The 24,200-nt window shown below is 47.4% G+C and overlaps 2 protein-coding genes across 2 annotated transcripts; one reads left to right on the top strand and one right to left on the bottom strand.

Annotated features, from left to right (window-relative positions):
* Window positions 1-1,277: 1,277 nt before the first annotated feature.
* Window positions 1,278-6,366, bottom strand: KIAA2013 (KIAA2013 ortholog). Its single transcript, XM_071766876.1, has 2 exons — window positions 5,233-6,366; window positions 1,278-4,549 (listed from the first exon to the last, which is right to left on the bottom strand). The coding sequence occupies exons 1-2, from the start codon at window positions 6,215-6,217 to the stop codon at window positions 3,690-3,692; spliced, it is 1,845 nt and encodes a 614-aa protein (XP_071622977.1). The 5' UTR covers window positions 6,218-6,366; the 3' UTR covers window positions 1,278-3,689.
* A 2,014-nt stretch (window positions 6,367-8,380) lies between these two features.
* PLOD1 (procollagen-lysine,2-oxoglutarate 5-dioxygenase 1) lies at window positions 8,381-24,182 on the top strand. The gene is made up of 19 exons (XM_071767349.1): window positions 8,381-8,613; window positions 11,987-12,078; window positions 12,223-12,359; window positions 13,516-13,679; window positions 14,187-14,299; window positions 15,498-15,561; window positions 16,650-16,747; window positions 17,000-17,101; window positions 17,205-17,336; window positions 17,588-17,709; window positions 18,408-18,512; window positions 18,931-19,056; window positions 19,827-19,968; window positions 20,448-20,561; window positions 20,823-20,888; window positions 21,223-21,327; window positions 21,653-21,799; window positions 22,078-22,203; window positions 22,475-24,182. The coding sequence occupies exons 1-19, from the start codon at window positions 8,529-8,531 to the stop codon at window positions 22,628-22,630; spliced, it is 2,196 nt and encodes a 731-aa protein (XP_071623450.1). The 5' UTR covers window positions 8,381-8,528; the 3' UTR covers window positions 22,631-24,182.
* The last annotated feature ends 18 nt before the right edge of the window (window positions 24,183-24,200 follow it).

Raw genomic sequence — 24,200 nt, 5'->3', positions numbered from 1 at the left:
TAAATCAGGATTAAGTGAGTGCAGAACTGAGATTCTCAATTTATTTATTTTTTTTCTCGTGAATTAGTTGGCTCTCTTTTTAATGTCTGAATTTACAGGCTAAACAACATCCTGTGCTTTTGAGTTAAACTTCTGTGCCACTATCATTTTAACTGAACCCCAACTAAAAATGAAGTTTACATTTTGGATGAAAAGTTTTCCTGCTTTATGGGTGTGCTGGTAAACATGGAATTTTGGTTTGGTGTTTTGTTTTGGTTTTTTTTTTTTTTAATTATTTCTGTGATTTCCCTTCTTTCTTTGCAAAGGAATTATGAAACATTTCCTTTTTAAATATAAAACACTCTCAAAGCTTTTTTTTTTTCTTTCTTTTTGGTTCCACTCCTTTATGTAATGGTTCTTCATGCATCTTTCCCAGGTCTAAAGAGGCTGAAACTCTCTTTCTGGAACCCAGTGGACATCCCACTCCTGGCAGTTCTCCAAGTGAGCATCAGAAGGCTCCAGCTGGCACCACGGTGGGTTGGGATCAGCATCCTGGAAACTCTTTATCAGCTCCATGCCAGATGTTTCACAGCAGCAGGAACTTCTGGTATGTTCTGTGAAAGCCTAAAAGCTTCCTATCTCTGCCTGCATCTCTTAATAGCTTAATAATAGCTTAATATTTCTTCCAATATACAAGGTGCTTGGTGTTCAATTCCTCATGTACTCCCTTGCCTCCCTCTCTCAGGCTGTGGACTTGCAGCTAAAGTAATTCCCAAGTGGAAAGGGCTGCAGATAAGCAGCAAACACCCAAATCTACTTCTCTGAGGGAGGTTTTTAGTCTCAAACTAGACAGTAACCTGTTTAAAAATGCAAAGTTAAAGCCTGCCCCAGCTTTTCACTGGGAGTATCAAATGTGTCAAGTCCTTACCTGCTGCACAGACATTAAATGTGCTCCTTGCCTGTTCCCTGAGGTACTTTCTGTGTTCTTAGAACTGAAGTTTGGCCTTCGTGCCTCAAGATAGTGCCACAAGGTTACAGAGTGCCAGCGAAATGCAGATTAGCACCACCCTGGGTGTTTCTGTCTCTTATCAAGCCTTCCAAACTCTCTGTTCCCAGCTTACATCCATTTATGTGTTATTTACCACACTGCATTTCCTTTTAACCCAAGCACTTTTGTGGTCAATACTGGCCAAAGATGTCACATAAAACTCTGCTTTTTTTAACTAAGTGGGGAGTAAAGAGAGGAAAGAAAGAAAACCGAAAGCAAAACCAAAAGAAACCAAACCACACTTCAGTGATCAGTTTTGACTGAAAGATATTTATTTAGAAACAACAGCTTTGGTATTTTAAAACCAAAAGACCTTTAAATCACTAGAAAGTGGGATGTTTCCTCCCATAGCCAAAACAAATCAATGCACAAAGTCTAACTCTGGTTAGAGCAGGAAACCTGCAGATCAGCATTTCCAAACTGTAAATCCAGAAAATAATTTCATTAAATCAGTTTTGCACTCTGCAATCATAAAGGCTGAAAAAAACCCCTGTTACCAGCACTTAGATAGCTACAGTTCAGTTGACTGACTTGTTACTGATGTGGAGGTAAAATTATTAACAACCTCCCCCTCCCCCCAAGCAATAAATTAAGAAATGTATACCAGAAAGGGAGTTACACTCAAGTTTTCTAGTTAATTTAGCTCTCTGTAGGGATTCATCATTCTTTATTTTCCTGTAAAACTAAAAACCAAAGAAAAACCAAAAAAAAAAACAAAAAACCAAATCATAATATCAAAGGACTTAGTATATCTTCAAGTATTTTCACCAAATGGATGACTCTTAGGGAACTGAAGGAAAAAAAGAAACATCTGTTACACAAGTTTCTGGGGTAAACTCCTGAATAACCACACCTTCCAAGTCTCAGATTCCTCTCTTCACAAGGCACAAAAGGATTGTTGCTTTCAAAAGGTCCTTGTTCTCAGCTGCAAAATTGTCAAATGTCCTGTGCAAAAGGAGGCTGAAAGCAGGACCAAGCTCACTTGGACACTGGGATGTTCCCACTCAGGGAATGATCCCGTGTTACACCAACACCATCCATCTCCTTTACTGCTGCAGAGATCCTGAGCTCCAGCTGCTTTCCACTTCATCCCTGTTTCTGGAACCAGGTTCTGCACCATCTTCACTTTAAGCAGGTCCAGTGAAGCTGAGGCAGCAGAGCTGCTGTGCTCTCTGCAGTGTCAGGAAGGAAGAGGGGTCACGCCAGCCCTGGCGTGGAGCTGGGAAGCATCAGAGCATCAGGGCCCTGCAGCAGCACCAGTGAACAACTCGTTCTGGAGAAGGCAGGAGGCAAGTCTTGGAGATGACAAAGGCAACCAGAGGGACAGCAGTGAAAAAAGGGATGTAGCTTTATCATTTCAGGATGCAGGACAGGGCACAGCTGTGTGCACAATACTGCAAATCACTTCCTGACCACTTCTTTTGCACTAAGGTTTTGATCATGATCACAGGCTTGGTACTGACACCTGTACATCCACACCCACCCTACCCCTTCCCAGGTTAAGCTGTCTGGATGAGCACCTTCTAATTCTTTCACCTTATGACAGATGCTCAGACCTGATCTCCAGTCCTCAGCATTACAGAGCCAGTGAGATGTGAGGAAAATTGCCAACTCATTTTAAACCCCCTAGGTACTGACTGTCAAGTTTAACCCAGCCCTAGCTATCCAGAATTTAATTTGCTTCTATAATTTGGAAAACAGGGCACTCTAAAGCTAGAACATTTTGTCTGACAGATCTATTTTACTATGTTCTTTTTTTTTTTTAATACCAGCAGTTACATTTAACTCTGTTCAACCCTAAAGGGGGATTCCTCTGAACAATATGGCTAGCTCACACAGCAAACCCAGTCTTCTCTTCCATTTCTACTCTGTATCAACACACAACCAGAGAGTACCAGTACTAAGAGCAGAGATCACCAGCTATGTCTATTCTGTGCTAAGTTTTTATTAGCAACTAAGTTTCCTAAGGCAACTCAAAACAATAATTTAAATCCTTTACACCAAAGTGAGATGCAGTAGAGCTCAAAGTCAGGACCCCCAAGTTTACAGTAAAAAGCACTCAGTATTTCTCTTAACACAGCAATGGATTTTGTCTGAAGGGAAGAAACACGAGCTCAGGACTTTACCAAAGCGACGGTGGCAAACGTGGTTTGATGGAAGACTGCACAGTGTCTACAAACCTCTGAGCCTCCACCAGTGCTCCCAGCAAGTCTGCACCTTGCCCTAAGAACCCCAGTTTGCCTTTGTGTGTTCTGGTGCAACATGCCCCACATCCAAACCAGGGGGACAAGCGTGCACAGCTCCCCAAGGGAGTGAAGACAAGTCCAGCAGTGCTCTCACAAGCATTCTGGCACTGCACGACAAGAGACAGCATCTCCAGACACAGCTGTGACTTTTGGCTTAAAAACAAGCAATGCCCTACACCACGGGGTGGCAAGAGGACAGAAAAGCTGGGTCTGCCTTGATCTGCAGCCTCACAAAGGTTTAAGAAGGACAGATGACGGATTTCTCTTTTCTAACGTTTTTGAGCCCTTGTGCTCCAACCCCTGCCCTCACCCCCCTTCTTGCAAGAGGACAAATGCCTCAGCATCCAAACCAGCACCTCCCTAGGCACAGCTGACAGAAAATCAGGTTGACAACACAGCAGCCAGAAGCAGCAGCCTTACACCTTACTCCTGAAGAGGGGCTTGGCCCCCGGCCCGCAGTACTCGTTGTAGATGAGTTTGAAGAGGAACAAGTGGAACAGTGTGATCAGGGAAGCCACGCTGAACCAGAAGAGGAAGGGCAAGCCTGGGTACTGCTTGGCCATGTGCTCCTCATGAGCCAGGATGGCTTTGAGGTGGAGCGTGTGTCTCAGATCCTGCAGGTGGATCAGGTCTGTGGAGATGTAAAGCAGAGGAGTGATGGGCTGAGTCACCATGACAGGGAAGGTGTGGCCTCGTGCCTCTGAGGTCAGCTCCACAGGCTCGTTCAGACAGCCTGCCTCACAGGCATACAGCCTCACTGGCTTCTCCTGGAATTTCACAGACACGTGCAAGAAGGGCTTTCCCTCAGCATCCAGCAGGACAGCTAAGTTAATCAGGTCCTTGTTGTAGTGGATCCCACGTAAGGAATAGCTGTTATGAAGGACGTCGGGGTCAGCCTGGAACTGGAGGTGGTTTTCTGTGAACTGCAGCCCCCCAAAACTCAGCACCATTCCCTGCATAAATCCGTGGACTCCGGCTGCCACGAGAGCCTTGCAGCCCCGTTTCTGGAGAGTCAGCTTCCAGAGGTCTGAGAGCTGCAGGATCTGGGTGACACTGCTCAGCTTTGCTGGCCACAGGTTCTCTGCATGCATGGTTGCATGGCCACTGAAGCAGTGGTCAGCATAGTTCAAGCTGGCTTCCATTTTTTCTCTGTCCTCCCCACTAATGAGTGGGTCCAGCAGAGGAGCTGGCACGCTGGACAGCATGTAGTAGAGGGTCATGTTGACAGTCTCACTGGATGGTGTGTGGGAATCTGTGATCTTTATCATTTCAACCCCTGGAAGAAAGAGAAACAACCAAGAGTCAGAGAATCCCATGTGAGTATGACATTAATTAGGGGAGAAAGAAGATCAAATGTCTGCATCGTTGTTCAGTTGTCAAAAGATAAATTTTATAACATCTAAGAAACCTCTGCCTATGAAACTGAAGTGAAATGTTTCCTTGAATTTTCTTAGATGCTCTCCCAAATTCCCACAAAGGCAAAGATAGTTTGATGGAGACACCTTAGGGAGCTGTCACCAAGATCCCACAGGAATGATCTGTCACGGGAACATTTATATTTTTTTACTGGCTCTAAGCCAGCAAGTTCTGTATGACTTGGGCAGCTTCTCTTTTATGCAAGGCCAGAAAAAAAAATCCCTGTAGGAGAGTGTTTAACATCTATGAAGAAATCTACCTTTTATATTCTCACTAAGGGTCAACTTTATTTCCAACTGGGCAAATCAGTGAAGTTCCTATAGATACAGGAGCCAGCAGTTTTGATTAGAAACGTTATTCTACATTTATGCAGTAAGGAAAACTCCACTTCTGCAAAACTAGGAATGGTTTTATTATCACACCAGATGACCCCAAGAGAAACCTGTCAGGAAGCACAGAGCCTCTGGAGACAACCAGCAGACCCCTGAGCCTTCAGCATCCCTCTAAAGCAACCCTTTGGAAGCTGAGCATCACTTTCCTTACCCGAAATGAAGAGGTCAGACCAGATCTGTTGGTGCTCCTGGAAAAGATCTTCCACCCCCATCTGCATCACCTCCAGCATCTCCTTCTTGGCCGCCTCCCTCAGCTTGCTGAAGGTCTCCTCCAGCCTGGACACCTCGATGGGCTCCGAGGTGTGCACCACGGACAGGACGGTTTCATCAAAGTGGGATTTGGGGGCCACCTGCACCCGGCTCACCAGTTTCTTGGCAGCCACCACCAGCAGCACCACCTTGGGGCTGCTGGGCAGCAGCAAGCGGCCGGAGGAGAGCAGGAACTGCCGCTCCTCCGCCTTCTCCAGGCTGGTAGCGAAACGCCCGCCGGCCGAGCCCGACGAAGCCGGGGCCGAGACCTCGAAGGCGGCCACCCGCTCGGTGGGGTTGGCGATGCGGATGCGCTGCAGATACAGTCGCGGCCGGCTCCGGTGAGCCACCACCTCCTCCCGCACCGTCACGCAGTCCCCGGCGCCCGCCCCGGGGCCCGTCTGGACGCAGCGCACCCTCCGCACGGCCCCGTCCCGCAGAGCCGCCGCCGCCGCCCGCGCCTCCCCGCGCCCGCCCAGCGCCCTCAGCCGCACCAGCGCCGGGTACTCGGTGGCGAGGAACGGGCCCCCCCCGGGCCCCGCCGACACCCAGAGCCGGCCGGCGGCCGCGTCCAGCAGCAGGAACCCGTTACCGGCCAGCGCCAGCCCCGGCCCCCCGGCCCCGGGCCCCGCCGCCGCCTCCTCCTCCTCCGGTAGCGGCAGCGCATCCCCGCGCTCCGCCTGCGCCCGCCAGGAGCCCGTGGCCGCCTGCAGGCAGAGGGCGGCGGCACCGCGGGGCTCGGCTCCCCGCCCCGCACCCCACCGCGCCCGGGCCGCCCCCAGGTACCAGTAGGCGACGAGCAGCAGCGCCAGCAGCAGCAGCAGCCGCCGCGCCCAGCTGCTGGACAGCAGCCCCGGCAGCCCCTTCAGCCGCTGCTGCAGCCACATGGGCGGCGCCGGGGCGGGAGTCCCGTCCCGTCCCGTGTCCCGCGTCCCCCGCTCCCCGTGTCCCGCGGCCGCTCCCCACCGGCCCCGATCCCGCCGCGGAGCAGCGACCCTCAGGCCGCCATCGCCGCCCCCGGAAGCTCCGCCGTGCGGCAGCCCCGCTGCTTTGCGGCACTTTGCGACTGCCCCGCCCGGAGGAGGTGCCTGGCGGGCAGCCCGGTTCGGTTCGGTCCGGCCCGGAACCCCCCGGGTCCAACCCACCGCCCCTCCCGGATCCTGGCCGCCCACATCCCGCGGGCCCGGGGGGGACTCGGCCTCTCCGCAGCCCGTGGCTGAGTTTTTGTCCTTGAAGGCGTTTTCCGTGATTTGAGTGGAATTTGGTCCTTTTTAGCCCGGGGAAGCAAATTGTATTCCCGAACCAAACCTTAATCCACCGTTTATAAACCGAGGAACAAACTTTATGATGTCTCACGAGAAACGGCAGAAATTTTGGGACTGCGGTGCAACTCTCAAAAAAAAAAAAGAAAAAAAAGGAAAAGAAAAAGAAAAGGAAATGAAAAGAAAAAGAAAAGAAAAAAAAAAAAGATAAGAAAAAGAAAAAAAAGGAAAAGGAAAGGGAAAAAAGAAAAGAAAAAGAAAAAAATAAAAAGAAAGGAAAAAGAGGGGGAAAAAAAGAAAAGAAAAAAAAAAAAAAAAAAAAAAAAAGAAAAAAAAAAAAAGCAAAGCCTGTGTGGGAACCCTGAGTTAAAATGAAGTGAGATTCCCAGATTTCCTGACAGGGATGGGGAGAGCTGAGACCCTTCCCTAACTTCTCCCTGTTTGGCTGGGGGGGGTTGGATGAGACCCTGGCCCAGCAGAGCGGGGTTGGGGTTTTTCAGGAGCTCTGGGGTGCTCTGATCCTTCCAGTTTTTGGGAAGTGGCAGCTGTGCTCGCAGCACGTGTTGCACGTACTCATCGGAACATCTGCACCAGCAGCTGCCTCTGGTTAAGCAGACAGAGAGCTGGCAAGAGCACTGCAAACACAGAAACAGGAGGAAAAAAAAAAATAAAATATTCTGGCTGGGTTGGCATAGCTGCAGAATGCAAACAGAGCTGTCAAACAGGGAGTATGGCAGTATAAACAATGATGCATTCATAATTTCTGAATTCATACGTTCCAAAGCCCCTTTAGAATAGAGAGGCTTAACTTGCAATTTTTAAAACTCCAGTTTGAGTCACGGAGCTCAGAGGTTTGAAGGGGAGAGGCTGGACTCTTCCTGTGGCTCCTGGCTCATCTGAAGCTTTATCAGAGGCTTTATCTGGGCCTGCAAAGTATTGATGAAATCTGAAGTGAATCTTTTTTGCTTTTTTCCCTTTCTTTTTTTTTTTTTTTTTTTTTTTTTTTTTTTAAGTTAATGAAACTGGCAGCTTTGCAACAGGAACTTTCCTGAAATCACCATTTTAGGGAAAACTAGGATTTCCTTGGATTCTTGCCTGCAGTACATCATTTGAGCATGAGGAGTGTTCTGTTTGCCTGGTAATTACGAGGGAACTCCTGCTTTGGGGAGAAGCAATGGAAACACTCAAGAATATTCTCAGTGAACAAACAAATAGCAATGGTAGTTACTGTTATGAAGTGGGGAAGTATTAATTAGCTATAGGGGGGCCTTTCTAATGTGTGCTTAATACTTTCCCCCCTAATATTGTACCTTATTGCATCTATTTTGAAAATCCTACAGTATCTGTGATTTATGTTAATTTCAAGAGATGGTTTTCTGGCAGAAAACAGCAGGCTTGGGGGCTCAGAATTTTACACGGCTTTTTTTTTTTTTTTTTTTTTTTTTTTTCAATAAAGCTGAACTCTGTTTTATCCCATGATGACACGAGATGACACGAAGTGGGAAGAAAGTACCAAGCAGAGTTTCCTGAGCCCGTTTCTGCTTTGCTTATTCCACACTTCATGTCAGGGACCCCAACCCTCCCCTTTTGCTCGGGTGCCCGTTCCCCACCCTGCAGCCCCGGGTAAAATCACCGCAACTCCGGGACCCATCCTCAACAATTCCCTGTGTCCCTGACCAAGTTTTCCCGCAAACCTCCTCCCCGCAGCTTCCCGAGCGGCCCCCGCTCCCTCCCCGCCTCTTGCGGGGGCCGGGGCGGCCCGGGAGGAGGAGCCGCCTCCCCCCCGCTTCCTCCGCCCGGCCCCGCGGGGCGGGTCTGGTGCGTGGCAGAGGCTCCGGCAGCCCCGGAGCTTTCTGGAGCTTCTGTAGATCCCGCAAGCAGCGTCCCGGTCGGTCCCGGCTGCGGGTCGGGGATCCCGGCGGGGAATTTGGGCTCCATGGTGGTTCCGGCCGTGCTGCTGCTGCCCTGCGCGGTGCTGGCGCTGCTCGGGGCGGAGGGCGGGCGGGCCTCCCAGCGGGAAGGTAACGGGGGGGCTGCTCCGGGGGGGTGCTCCGGGGGAACCGGGGGAACCGGGCCGGTGGAGGGGCACGGCCGCTGTCGGTACCGCCGCTGTCCTTAGCGCCCCGACCCGGTTCGGAGGCATTGCCCGGCCTGAGGCTCCTGCCCGCGGCTGAGCCGGAGCCCCTGGGCCCGTCGGAACCGGCGGGAGTTGGGAGGCAGCGCCCAGGCTGCCCCGGGTGTCCTCCTGCGGCTCCGGTACCGGAGAGGCTCCCGCAGGTCTGAGTTGTGCGGGACGAGCCCCGGGCAGCTTTTCATCCCGGTTCTCACTGTGTCACGGGCTGCATCCCACCGCCTTTTGAATTTAATTTGACTTTAAACTGTTCCAAAAGGTGGCAACAGAGTGTTTGATCCCCGGCTGCCCACGCTGGGACCTGAGAGGCTTCTAAACTAACATCAGGAGCACATAAACTGTGGGTAGATGCTCTGAGGAGTAACTGGTGGAGCAGCAGAGGACTGGGGCAGCCAGGCTGACAAAGGGGTTCACATCCTGTCACTCTGCCAAAAAGTTTGGGTCATTATCTCTGTCTTGATTAGAAAAGTGGCAATGAGGAGATTTCACCTTGTTACCTGGAGTCTTTCCCTTCACAATCTGTGGTGCTGGTGTAAGAACCTTTACTACATAATATTCCTCAATACAGGTAACATGGAGGGGAGTTCTTCAGCTATGGTGGCATAATTAAAGCAAAGTCTTTTCTTCTATTAGGGCAACTATTAGATAAAATATAAGTAATTACTCTCTCTGTGCTATCCTGACTTCCTTACGCATCTCAATCTTCCATGTTTTTAGTAAAGTTTTAGAGTGCACTTAGAGATATAAAATTGGATCCTGAGTTGTGTTGATTAGAAAGAGGGATTTGGAATTTGCTGCTTTCTGAGGTCACCACTTCTGGCATGTATGGAAGACAGAATGTCTCACCTTGTCTGTGCCTCAGCTTCTTCAGAGTAACAGGAGCATAAAGATACCTGGCCTGCATGTTCTCTTAGATCTCTGCAGAAGCTCCGAGCAGACTTTGTGGTTAATTGGATCTTTTAAAAAAATTCTGTAAGTTTAAATTTAATGTAAAGATTACATTATCTACTCTTGAATTGTGCACTGATTTTTTCTATTTGATTCCCCAAATAAGTGGTATTTTCTTGGGCACTGTCTTTACAGGAAGTGGCACAGTTAAGATTTCCCAAAGCACAGCCTAGGGATAAATTCATTCTTTGTCCTAAAATGCAGCTGTGCTTTCCCTGTAGAGTCAGAGCAGAAGTAAATAACTCTAAAATTTTTTGTTATTGAGCTCATCTTGTCACTCACTTTTTGCAGATACTAAGAATTCCACCCAGTCACTGGGACACTGATACCAGAGTCCCTGCTCCACTTCCAGCTTTGTTCCTACAGGATCCTTTGCATCTCTAGTGCTCACAAAATTGCTCACAAAAGTGATAAATATTCTCTGTATTCATTCTACAGGTGGAAAACCAGAGGCAGAGCAAACCTGGCATGGCAGGGCGAGTGGTACAGCCCAGGTTCCTGGTGCAGTGCTTGCTTTGTTAATGACACTGTTCCTATTTTGTAACCCTGCCATTATTCAATGTATTTACAGGATTTGTAATTGTCAGCATGGCCTGAGGAGTCTCTGGGCCCAGGAGGCTCTGTGTGACAGAACAGGCTGCCACTTCTACACAGGAAAAGTACAGTGACAGGGAAAAGGGGAAGCATCAGTCTGCATTTGAAGGTTGAATGCCTGCATGTAATACTGGAATTAAAAGGGTTTAGTGCTCCTTCTCCTGATCAGCTGCAGCATTCAGCAAAATCTTCAAGGAGAAAAAAGGGTTAAAGGAGCAGGAGCAGAGGCAGCATAGCTGAGCACAAGCTACTAGTCCTGGAGTGAAGGAATGTCTCCTGGGATGGAAAGCTCTTGCTACTGCAGAGATTTTCTCAGAACTGAAACTGAGCTTAGAGTCTCTCAAAGTCTTGCCCCAGAGACCAAAAATGAGAAGGGAATCTTTAACTGGGGTGGATAATTGTCTCTGAGCTGGCTTTGTGTTCTCCAACGAGTTCACAAGTTGCTCCCTGAAACCTTTTCTGTTGTAGAAATAGGACTCCCTTCCCGTGTGGGGCTGAGCTTTTATCTCTGCATCTTGTCCAGCAAACTTTTGGCAGTCAAGTCACAAACAGTTTGTTGTTTTCTTGGGGTGGCAGCATAAAAATGTATTCATGATTTCTTTAATGTGAGTTGTCTGGGAATTCTGGCTGAAATAATTGCATAGCAATAGGGCTCCTTTCTTTGTTTCTTTATAATTTGCTTTCTCCTCTCCTTTCAGGTGCTGGAATTTGATGCTTGTCTTTGCATTCCTCTCTGGCAGGCCTACATTTTTCCCCCCTCTTCATTGGCACTGTGATCTTCACCTTCTCAGAATCCATGAGCTCAGATCTATCTTGTAAAGCTGCCATGGCTTTCTGCAAGCCATTGTGTGGCTACAAACTTTAATGACTTTAACATATTCCCTGAGGAGATACATATTTTACTCATTTCTTTGTACCCTCTGACTGGACAGGACACAAAGATCTGGAAGAGCTGGATTAGGAATGCACTCCATACATCTAAAAATCTCCTTTAAAACCTACACAAATGTAGGATTCATGTCTTTTAGTTATCACTCCCCTCACCTGTCTACTGAACTACAATTAGAGCTGACCTATTGGCTGTTTTCAATCTCTCCTCTTTTGGTTCTGAAACAGGTAAAGGACTTCAGGAATTTCCTTGGCAACATCCTCTTTCTTCCTAATTTGGAGTCCTACATTTAATTTTTACTTCTGCTGCCTTTGTCCAGTCTATTCAGGAACCCAGCTCCTAGATCCTTCTTTAAGATCAGAATATCAGTTTGGGTACACTAGCAAGATGCATCTGGTACATCCATTGAAAAAAAAAAAATCATCATTCCAAAAGAAGCCTGCTCAAGCCAAGAAAATGTGCTTTCAGTTTTTCCTGGTATTTTCTGATGCTAAAATCGGATGGCCAGGAGTCACATTTAAGCACTGTTGCCAGAGCCTATACAAATTCCTACTTAAGCAAAAGTGTAAAGATAAAGGATGAAAGTGTAAAGGATAAAAGGATAAAAGTGTAAAAGATAAAGGATAGCATTTGATCCTTACAATGAAGAAACCAGAGCTTCCACCTGAAAATCATATTCACACCCTGCAGGCTATGGATTCCTCCCGAGGCTCAGTATCTGACAGTGAAGCCTCTTGGTTAGGTGTTGGACAGCTGATACCAGTTAGGTATTGGACACTGGTGGTGAAAACTGCAAACTGAGTGTCTCTCCTGTGCTTTCTCCTGTCTGCAGAAAACCTCCTGGTCCTTACTGTGGCCACCAAGCAGACTGAGGGATTCCAACGTTTTAGAAGATCAGCCCAGTTCTTCAACTACAAAGTCCAGGTGATCAAAGGGAGCTGATGCTGGGGTTGTTTTTTTATTTGTTATTGTGATTTGCACTGGGACTTGTCAGGGCTGGGAAGGTTGTGGGGTCTGGTCCTTTCCTCTGTGACCTGTTTGGTGGACCCTGTGCCTGTTGTTCTTTAGGTGCTGGGGTTGGATGAGGAGTGGCAGGGTGGAGGTGACCAGAAGCCAGCAGGAGGTGGGCAGAAGGTCCGACTCCTGAGAGCAGCTTTGGAGCAGTATGCAGATAAGGAGGACTTGATCATCCTGTTCACAGAAAGGTAATGGGCTGGGAAGCATTTGCCATGAACTGAAGCATAAGGGTGTTTGGACAGGTCCTGCTAGGAAGAAATGAACTGTGAAGTAGATTGCTTTGGGTCAAAGGTGTGCCCAGACCTCCTCCTCTTTTGTTTTTTTTTTCCTCTTGAACTCTCTGCAGCTGCCTAAGAGTTGCTCAAAGCTGCATCCGTGGCAGCTGGAAGGGTCTGATTCCATAAATTTGATAGCATTAGACCTGTTTCTGCCAGGGTGGAATTTGGCCATCTGTCTGAAGAGAGTGAGCAGACAATTTCTGTGGAACTGAGCAGGACCTTCTTACCAGAACTATTTGTTTTATAAGGTGAGGCAGGCAGCAACACAGTCCTGAGAGCCAAGAACTAGTCTGCCAGAGAAATGTGGGGTGGGAAAAGGATGCTTTGGAATCTCAATGTCTTTTCAAATGCCCAGCAAGAGGCAGGGCTAGGACCCCTCTATCTGTCTTTACCTCCCATGGCAGGGACATGATCTGAATGTCTACGTGTGTTTAGAGAAGTTGGGAGTGACTAATCTCTGGAATGAGCAACTTTTTCACTTACCAAAATGAGCTTGAAGTATGCACATCCTCTTGCAGAAAATAAAGTCTCCTACTGGGAGTGACTCCTGGGAAGCAGCCAGTTCTGCCCAGTACTGAAGTGAGTGGCTCCCAGTGAGGAGTGTCCAGTCTAAGCTCCTCCTGAAGAGCTTCAGGGACCTCAGAGGAGAGTGGCAGGATGCCAAAAGATGTAAAAAGCATGACCTTTGTTTAGTTGGGAAAGGAATGGCAGAAGTAAAAGGTTGTTACAGTGAGGGCACCAGGGCTTCACAGTTCCAGATGGGGGGAAAAGCAAGAAGAGATCAGAATGTTTTTGCACCATGGAAGATTTGTTGTTATTGTCAGTGAAAACTCAGTAAAAATCAGAATGGGCATAAGTTGCCTCAAGCCAGTGTGGAATCTGCATTGGGAAGTAACATTTTCCACTCTATGAATAAGGCAGCACTTTAATCAGCTATGGTTATGACATGGAATACTGTGAAGCAGAACTAAAAGAAAGGGATCCTTAAGGGATTTAAACTTTCATGCTGACGTTTTTTTCTGTCTCCGTGTCTTTCTGTCTGTTTCTTGCCTGTCTTTTGCTTCAGCTATGATGTACTCTTTGCTTCGGGCCCCACAGAACTGCTGAAGAAGTTCAAACAAGCCAAGAGTAAGGTTGTCTTCTCAGCAGAGAATTACATCTACCCTGACAGAAAGCTGGAAGCCAAGTACCCTCCAGTGCGGGATGGAAAGCGCTTCCTGGGCTCTGGAGGTGAGATCTGGAGCCTTCTTCTCTTCCAGATGAGAACCTCCCTCATCTTTTTCCTCCTAATAGAAGGCCCCTTGGTGAAGCAGCAGATGACCAGATGTGGAGAGCATCTTTCTCAACATGGTGCAAGCTGAAGCCCTGTGCTTGACTGACCCTTATGGAGATGCTCCTGTAGGAGGGGACATAGCTGGATGATTTGCATGGGGAGAACAGGAACCTCCTCTCTCTCTTCTCCCTTTTCTTGTAATTCAGGACATGGGTATTGAGCTTTTCTGATGCTGAATTTTACAGATTTAATCCTGGTGTCATTCTGTGTTGGGAAGTCTGGTCTGTGCATGGTTTTGCTGACAGCTGGTGTGTCTCTGCAGCAATGCAGGGTACAGCAAGACCTGGTGGGAAAGAAATGAGAGCATGTGTGTACAGGGTCACTGCCCCTTTTGGTTGTCTGGGTTACACCACTGCTTACTCCAATACTTATGGGATTTCATATTATTCACATTATTCCCACAGGATTCATAGGTTATGCTCCAAACCTGAAGAAGCTTGTGGAGGAGTGGAAAGGACAGGATGATGACAGTGACCAGCTCTTCTATACCAATGTCTTCTTGGATCCAGAAAAAAGAGTAGGTGTAGCTACATTTTGGGATTAGGAGGAGTTATCTGAGAAGCACTGTTACAAATCCTCTGTGCAGTGGCTCACAGCCTTGTAGCCACTGTTCTGACCCAGGGCAGAGACCACAGGCATCACAGTGGGTAGCCCTGCTGAAACAGAGAGGCTGCCACTAGCAAACACCTCCAGATCCTGGCTGACAAAATCTGCATCAGGCAATAGGCAGTGGTGCCCTGGCTGAATTAGGCAGCCCACAGGGTGGTTCTGGTTCTGTTGTCCTTGCCCAGTTCTGCTTTGTGCAGGGCCTGTCCCTGAGGGACCTCATGGACACACAGGAACTAAGAATTCAAACTGTAACAGTAAAGTCAAGAGGAAACATTTGAAATAGGAAACTGCTTTCAGACTGATGAGAGGAACTGCACTTTTGATGAAAAATTCAGAGCAGCTGCACTTTTTTTACTTCCCCAAACCCAAATATGGCCCATGATATTTTAACATGAGCAGTTCTTTTAATATTCACATCTGCACTTCTGGCCCTGTGCCATGAAAAAGCTGAGGAATTCCACTGCCTTGGCATTCAGACAGGGGATGTTAGCACCCTGCTGTCCTTCCCACTAATCAGTCTGAATGGATGCCTGGAGGGACATGGAACTCTATAGTTAGAGCAGGATTTTAGTCTGACAGAAATCCAGTCAAGAGTGTGACTTGCAGCAGGAATAAGAACAAAGCTTGCACAAGCTGGCCTTGCACACTGACTGTGTTCTGGTTCTGGGTTGGTACCAGGACCTGGAGCAACTCTTGGGGTAAAGCTTGCCCCGTGGATGTGTGACAGGAAACTTTCTGCACAGCAGATGTTTTTACTCTCTTGGCATCCCTGCTTATTAGAGGTGGGGCTTCCATGACTGTGCTGCAAGTGTACTTCATTCATATGCTGTGTGTTATTATTGGCACACCCAGAGCAGCTTTAAAACGTTTATTTGCATGGGTTTGTATCATATAATTTATTTAAGTCATTTTAGAAAATGGTAAATTTTCCCAGGTTGAAGTGAAAATGAGGATTATCTGGGAGTGGTTCAGGCTTCAGAGCCTGGGCAGTGTGGGAATGATGGTAGGAATGTGATAAATCTTTGCTCAGCAAATGGTCTCTCACATGGAGAGAGTGGATGCTCACTTGTGTTCTAATGCAGGTTGTTTGTCTCATTCTTTTAAAGGAAAGTATCAACATCAGTCTAGACCAAAGAAGCAGAATCTTCCAAAACCTAAATGGAGCACTAGGTGAGATGGAAGAAGGAAGCCTGTTTCTCCTTGGAATGCTGACACCAGAAATAAAGTTGTGGCCGAAGGGATTAAATTTCAGAAATTCCTATCCCTGCAGAATAAGCCTCAGTAAAAAGCCTCTGCCAGAGTTCTGGGATTTGTTTCCACTCCCACTGTGACCAGCTAGGTTCCCATTGCAATCCCCTCTTCCCTTGGGGGAATGCAGGTCAGGTTTTCCATCTCACACCTCCTTGTCACTTTGATCTCCAAGCATGTTGGATTGGATTAGCCTTGGGGATTGAAACTGGGAGAACTGGGAGGGGCTTCCAGTGCAGGTAGGAACACACAGCCCTGCCTGGGGCTTGCATTTTTTTTTTTTTTTTTTTTTTTTTTTCCACTTCAGATCTATGTCTGGCATGTGAGATGCAGCCAGACCCTGCCTGTGAGCACTCACTGACCATACCAGGTTTCTGTCCTGACCTGATTGATGGATTTTGCTACTCCTGGCAAAAGCAATTATTCACTTACTCTCCTGACACTGCTGTCTGATGTTTTAAGTTTCTAGTCTTGCATCACTCCATCTTTATTCCAGTCAGATAAAAATTATAATTGCAGTGTAACCCTTGGCTTCCAGGCTCATTCTAACATTGACAGACTGGAGCTTGGATCTGTTTTCTAAAGGATTTTGTGTGGTCCTGTTGAGAAGGCATCTTGGGATGACTTTTGTCAGATACAGATACTTTTGTGCATGGAATGAGTGGGAGGGGAAGGTCTGAGTCCTCCCTGGCCATTGGTAGCTGTTCCTCACAGCACACTTTGTTTAAAAACAAATGTTTTTAAAGCCTGTTTCAGTGTGGCTCCTGCCAGTTCCCAGGAGGAGGAGGAGGTGTGTTTGTCAGTCAGGCAAGGTCCAAGTTGTGAGCCATCCTCCTGTGACAGGATCATCCTGAACTTTCTACTTTCTGGATATTGTCTCTAGCCCTTAAATTACTTGTGCATGGTTATGCACACCCATGCTTTTCATCTTTCAGCAGTAGAAATGAGCTGTTGTGCTGTTAATTATCAATACAAGCCTTCCTCTGACATGATGGCTGTGTCATTTCCAGATGAGGTGGTTCTGAAGTTTGAAAACTCACGAGTGAGGGCAAGAAACTTGTTATATGACACTCTGCCTGTGGTGATTCATGGAAATGGACCCACCAAGGTAAGTGAGGGGAAGATTTGATGTGTGTTTGTTGCAAAGTGACCCTTTAGGCTTGAGAAACAATAAGGGATCCAGGTCCATAGCAGCAAGCTCAGCTTGTAATTGTACCCTCAGGCTGCCAAGCTTTTCAGATTCTTTTGTCCAGGAGGAGGGTAAATGAAGTTCTGATGAAATGTGAGCTTACACTGGGGCTGGATGCAGAGAAACTCTTGTTACCCTGTAATGCCCAACGTGGCAAATTGCCTTTTGCAGCTGCAGCTGAACTACCTGGGAAACTACATTCCTCAAATCTGGACATTTGAGACTGGCTGCACTGTGTGTGATGAAGGGCTGAGGAGCCTCACAGGGTTTAAGGTAAGCCTGGTTCTACCCAAAGCTCCCAAGTCTTACAATGGGATCCTATGTGTCTGGGGGTGTACACGAGCCACCACTTCTCTCCTCTTCTCACTGGATGCAGGAGGAGGCATTGCCAATGATTCTGATTGGGATTTTCATTGAGCAGCCCACCCCATTCCTCTCCCAGTTTTTCTTGAGGCTTCGTAATCTCCGTTACCCAAAGCAACGAATCCATCTCTTCATCCACAACCATGTAAGTAAAGCTGGCCCTTGCAAATGTGGGGAAAAAGTATTTCTGGGCACTTTTGTAACCTATGACTAGGCTCCCAGGCTGTGTAATCCCAATACTTCCCTGCAATGGCCCCAATAAAATAGCTCCATCCATGCTGAAGTGGGAGGAGCTGCTGCTCAGCTGGTTGGTTGGGCATTTGCTAAAAGAGGAGGCTGAGCAGCCTCCAATGAGCCCATCTCACCTTTTTTTCCCTTAATTTTCTTTTGGCATAGGAAGAGCATCACTCGATGCAGGTGGACTCTTTTGTTAAAGAGCATGGCAAAGAATATCTTGGCATCAAAGTGATTGGACCAGACGAGGAGGTGGAGAATGCTGAGGCTCGTAATTTGGGGATGTAAGTGAGGAGGCTGTGCAGGATGGCTGCCAGAGACAGCCTGTTCCAAACTGTGGCAGTCCAGTTTCCTCAGTGTCATCACTGTCACATGGATGCTTCTCTTCTTTCAGTCACCCTCTTCTTTCTATTTTCCTAGCTTTAACTCCCCATGTCCATTATACATTGAAAAAAAAAAAAAAAAAAGCCCTGATACCAGCTCCCTTTCTCCAGTTTCAGAGACCAGATTCTAACTGGTCCTCTGTTCTGTTGGAAGGGTGGCCCTGTACCTCCCTCATCTCAAGAGGTCTACATGCCCAGTCACAGGTGACAAAGAATATGCCCCTGTATCTCTGAAGAGAAGGACTGTGGTAGTACCAAGAGCTCGTGGCAGAATATTTTGCTGTCTGTGGTCAGGAGATGGGAGTTTGGGCTCAGTTCTGGATCTGGGCCAACCATAAATGGGAATGTCCTCAGTCTGAGCTGAGGAAAGAGTTTGCTGAATGGGAGTTTGGCTGTGTCTCAGTGTGTGCTGTTGGATATAGAATCTGATGTGCTTGTACTGTGCCAGCCCTTTGGGTTGCTGCATTAAACTGAACTTTTCTGAGCACCCAGAATAAGATGTTTAAACTAGAAGGTGAAGGACTTCCTAGTGTTCTGTCCCTTGTCTTGCTCTGATTTAGGAGGTTTTTGGTGTGACTTGTGTTTTTCTCTGGCTACAGTGATTTGTGCAGAAAGGATCCAGACTGTGACTATTACTTCAGCTTGGATGCTGAGATAGTTCTGAAGAATGCAGAGACTCTGAGGATCCTGATTGAACAGAACAAGTGAGTTCTTTGGTCTGGGCAACACTTACCTTTCCCAAAAGGCAATCAGTGAACTCTGTTATCACTGAGATCTGTAAGGCACTGGGAGAGCTGTGTCAGATGGAACATTAGATAAACACCTCTTGGTGTTATTTTACTGTAGTTGTAATCCCTGGATTTCAGGCAGTGGATATAAATCATCCCTACTTTTGTCTTTATACAGTCACCAGAACAAATTGCATTCTAATTGCAGACCTGCTGCCAGGTGCAGTTAGATGGGAGCTGGGGATGGTGTTTGCCCTTTCTTTTGTGGGAGTTTATTCCAACAGAGTTAACAGAAGTGAGGGAGAATCTTACTCTAACAGTCCTGTGGTCTGTAAATCCTTTCTTCCCGGGGTAACATCCTGTCCTGCAATTCCTCTTTTTTTTGTGCTCCCAGGCTGGTGATTGCCCCCCTGGTCAGTCGTCACGAGAAGCTGTGGTCAAATTTTTGGGGAGCACTGAGCCCTGATGGGTACTATGCCCGCTCAGAGGATTATGTGGATATTGTTCAAAGGAGGAGAGTGTGAGTATGCAGAGAGAGCTCCTTACTGATACAGTCCCTCAAGGGTAAAGCTTGCTGCAACACATTCTCATCAAACCAACTGATGTCAAAGAGCCAGAGAACACAACTGTCTTTATGGAAAAGGAAAAGTCTGTGCTCCCATGTGGAAGCTGCTCTATGTTCTCCCCTGAGCAGAGCCCATAACATACTCAGAGCAGGCTTTTTGATATCAGAGTAAGGGATTGAGAATCCTGACTTTCATCTTAGTCCTGCCCTGTTTTGCTACCTGTGGATTACAGCTAAAATCCTGTAAAGTGCTGTTTAATCTTTATCAGTTATTCTTTGTAAAATGCTAAGTGATCCTGGAATGAAAGATTCACAAAATATAATTGTTGGTTCACTCATGTCCTCAAGGGGCCCTCTTTTTTTTTCAGGCTATTATATGTGAATGCTGGAAATCAGCTTATGCCCTTTTGGCTAGTTCAGTTTTTTTTTTTAAATCACTGGAAAAAATATGTTGATCTCTCTGGGAAGAGATTCAAGCTATTAATATGTCCCTTGCAAAAACATACAGTAGCAATTAATTGCTTTCATAGTGGACTAGCATTTGTGCAGCTTAACAGTGCAAGGGATTTTTCCTGGCATGACAATCCCTATTGATACAGTTCCTCCCTGCTACCTTCTTCAGGCAAGCCTGGCTGATCCTGCAGTGCTGCCTTCCATCCCATCAAGTCCAGCAGTTTTTGTCTTGGTGGTGTTTCCAGTTTTGACCTCTTCCCCCTGTCTTTCAGCGGGCTGTGGAATGTTCCCTACATCAGCAGTGTTTACCTGCTCAAAGCCAAGGTTCTACGGTCAGAGCTTGAGCAGGGAGATCTCTTCCACAGTGGGAAGCTGGATGCTGACATGGCTTTCTGCCACAACATCAGGAACCAGGTCAGTCGAGGATGGAGAGGCTGGCAGGGCAGGGTGGGGGTGAGAAGGTGAAGCAGCTCCAAAGCTTTGGGCTGAGCATGGGGCAGGATGAGCTGGGCTGCTCAGTGCTGTGCAGGCTTGGAACAGTGTGGGATTTCTGGCTTGAAACCACCCAAGGACCAGTAAATGCAGGTCACATTTTTGTTCTTGGGCCTTTTCAGGGCTGTTCTAAGTGGGGTTGACAGGGTAAGAAGGAAGAACCTGATCTCACAGCAGCAGCTCTGCTCTGCTTCCAGCCCTGGCTGACCAGGGCACAGATTATGTGGCTTTAATCTTTCATTTTTCACTTCCAGAGTGGAAGTTAAACTGGAGGCACACAGAAGAAAGAATGAGTAAATGTAGAGCTTAGCCAGAGCCATCATCACTGGGGCTCAGTGCTTGCATTTCCCAGAAATGTGAGGCTTGGAAACAAAGCCTGAGTGTTTCCCTCTGTCCTGCAGGGAGTCTTCATGTACCTGACAAACCGGCAGCAGTTTGGGCACATCCTGTCCCTGGAGAACTATCAGACAACTCACCTCCACAATGACCTCTGGCAAATATTCAGCAATCCTGAGGTGAGAGAACCTGCATGCTCAGCAGCCTTAGAAGGGTGGCATGTGAAGATTTGGTGACAGGGTTCACCAGGAAGGCCCAGGCTTTGTAATAACAGGGTCTCTCACTGAGAGTCACCGAATTTAAAGAGAGGATGTTTGTGTGATTCACAACATCTGCATCTTCAAAACCTGTGAAATATTGCTCCCTGAGGGCCTGGCCTTTCATCACTTCTTGAACCAGGCCTCACAGAAATAACGGGTTTGCTTATCTTTTGACTGCAGGACTGGAGAGAAAAGTACATCCATGAAAACTACACAGCAGCTCTGAAAGGGAAATTGGTAGAAATGGTAAGAAAACATCACTCTTACCCCTCAGAATGGGAGATTGGCATCAGGACAGTGCTTGTGTCCTCACCAGTGTCATTCTCAGGAGTCAGCTGCTCAACATGACCTTGTAGTCTTTCAAACCCAGAGAAAGCATAACCTTGAAAGTATTTTCAGAGCCAAATCATTCTTCTAGGAGTACATCTCCACCTGTCTCAAGTAGAAGTGGGGCACATAAATCAGAAGACAAATTTGTAGCCTCAGTATTTCAGCTGCTTTCCTCTTGAACTGACTCAGTCTGCAGTTTGGTCTTACACCTTTTGCCTCGGGCTCATGTCCCTGTGTCTGCTTTCTGCAGCCCTGCCCAGATGTTTACTGGTTCCCCATTTTCACTGACACTGCCTGTGATGAGCTGGTGGAAGAAATGGAACATTATGGCCAGTGGTCCACAGGTGACAACACGGTAAGAACAACCCAGATCTGTTTTGATTTCTGGGGTTACACTATTATCCACACGTATCTGGTGGCAGTCATTAGATCCCACAGTTAAACCAGGAAACCAGAGGCCATACTCCTAATTTTGTTCCTGAATAACCCTGTAGTTTTCCTCCTGCTCTTAAAGGTGAGTTAATTTTTCTGAGTCCTATTTAGTGTCTTCTGAAGCTACAGTGTTCAGCCTTTCTGATGGCAATATGTCTTACCTTAGGTTTTAATTATTGTTTGAAATGAGTTTTCCCACCCTGAAAAATTCTGCTAAATAAATGGGTATTTTCATGATTTTATTTCAGGACAGCAGAATACAAGGAGGTTATGAGAACGTCCCAACTATTGACATACACATGAACCAAATTGGCTTTGAAAGAGAATGGTACAAGTTTCTTCTGGAGTATATTGCACCCATCACAGAGAAACTGTACCCAGGATACTATACCAAGGTATGTGTACTTTAGCACCAAAACCTGTGGTCAGCTCACCCTCTCCTCCAGTTGCACCTGGGTGAGAAGAGTGCTGGAGTCCCCTAGCAATATGCAGAGTTTTCCATGGGATGGAGGAACTGATCCTGGAGTGTGACAGAAGTAATGCAGCAGGAAATATGCAAATTCCCAGTGACATTCTCCTGCCTTCTTGCTGCCTGTCTCTCTTAGCTGGGGGATGAGGTGGCTCAGTAACCATGGATTGTCAGAGGCCTGGGCACTGTGTTTTTCTCTTGCAGACTCAGTTTGAGTTGGCCTTCGTCGTTCGCTACAAGCCCGACGAGCAGCCCTCTTTAATGCCCCATCATGATGCTTCCACCTTTACCATCAACATTGCCTTGAACCGAGTGGGGATAGACTATGAGGTAAGTGTTAATTCAGGAATTCAGGAATTCAGGAATTCAGTACGGCCTTGGAGCAGCTGACACCCCTTTCTTTGTCATATCTGACCCCTTCCCACTAGGGATTGCGATTAATGGCTGCACTAGGGTAGAAAGAAGACTTTCAAATACATAAAACCACAGGAGATTCCCCAGGCACCTTCTCAGCCTTTCAGAAGGGCTTCCAGGAGCAGGCAGATCCTTTCCCTGAGGTACTTTGCCCAAGCTGATGTCCCTCCTGTTGTGTTCCCACCAGGGAGGAGGCTGCCGGTTCCTGCGCTACAACTGCTCCATCCGAGCTCCACGGAAGGGCTGGACCCTCATGCACCCAGGACGTCTGACCCACTACCACGAAGGTCTCCCAACCACCAAAGGAACCCGTTACATTGCAGTGTCCTTCCTCGACCCCTAGAGCCAAGCATTGCAGAAGAACCTTTCCCTGAGCCCTGCTCACTGCTGACTTTGAGTGGTAACAGGGAATGCTGCTGAGAGGGTTTTTTTAAGGCGTTGAGCAAAGCTATCTGGATGTTGGTTTTTAATGGTATTTTAAGACTCCACTACTGGAAGATCTCCCTCTCTGATACTGCAGGTAATATCTAGGGATATTGCTGTAGGATTTGGGATGGGAGTTTGTGCCTTCAGTTTTGATTCTGCTCCTCCTTCGCTGTTTCTTGGAAATGCGATTTACTTGAACCTTCACTGATTGGTTGGCTTTGCAGAAATGCTTCCTTGGACTGGAAATCCAGCTTTTTGGAGGAAAGTCACAAGCTGTCTCTCCAAGTAGCTGGAAGCCCCTTTTCATCCACAGCACATGCAGGGCTGGATGTCAGACAGTAATTCCTGGACACTGTTCCACATAGAAACCAATCCCGAGCTGACTCCAGGAGCTGTAACAGTTAAATGCCATCCTAGGTGGAGCTCAGTACCAAGAGCCTGAAGATCATCTGATTCTTTACCTCCTTACAGTCCTTGGAAGTGTATCACAAAGTTCAGAGCAGCAGCAGTGGCTATATGGGTGCTTCCAGTTAGCTAAAGGAGGGTCTGCTAATGATATTTCACCTCTGGGATTAGAATGAGGAGCTGGAAGAGTCTTCTGTCTGCAGCTAAACCCCAGACAAATGCAGATCATGTGTAGGTAAAACAGAAAAAGGCTGAGAGCAGCTGGACCAGTCCAGGGGGGCTTTACTGTTGAGTTGTCTGTTCCATTCCACATTAAGATTGTCAAAAGCTCCAATCAGTCTTTAGATTAGAATCTCAACCCCAGTGCTCTTCAGTGGCCTCATTCCAGCTCTCAGAGATTTGGTTTGAAAATTTTCTTTGCCTCTAATTTGAATGGGCCATCAAAGAGCTGTTCTCTGGTACTCAGAGGGTATTGGGTGTGTGTTCTATTTGAGATCCCAAACCAAAACACTCCAGACACTTCCCCAATGGGGTGAAAGCTGCCAGAAATGAGTGGCTGGGAAGTGCAGGGAGATTCCTGTGAACTGGTAGTTGTAAAATCTGTCTAGACCCATGGTTTAGAGAGGGAAGGGGGCAAACATTTTCTGGTGTTGCCTGTGAGATACCTGCTGTGCTATCAGACAGGTTCCACCGGGCCTGCCAGACACGTGTGTTGCACAAGCAATAAATTCACATCATGGTTGTCCTTAGGGAAAAAATAACAAACAGAGCAAACCTTCCTCTTGGGTCTCTGTGTCTCCAGTTTTTCCTGTCTAATTGTCAGGTGTGGAGCCCCCAGTTTCAAGGCTCCACACTCGTGTTCCCAAGGGAGAGACATCCAGGCAGGGACACTGGGGTTGGGATATAAACCAATAAATAAACCTTGCCAGACCCCAGCAGTGCGTTACCACACGGACAGACGCGCTAGGCCAGCTGTTAAGATGATGTTGACAAAAGTGTATGTATTTATTCTCTGGTTTTGTACGGTTCTACCGGGGAGCCCGCATTAAACCCCTACCCCAGGATCGGGCCCCCCGTGTTTC

This window comes from Heliangelus exortis, chromosome 23, assembly GCF_036169615.1.
Source record: "Heliangelus exortis chromosome 23, bHelExo1.hap1, whole genome shotgun sequence".
NCBI lineage: Eukaryota > Metazoa > Chordata > Aves > Apodiformes > Trochilidae > Heliangelus > Heliangelus exortis.
This window is presented reverse-complemented; position numbering and strand designations above follow the sequence as displayed.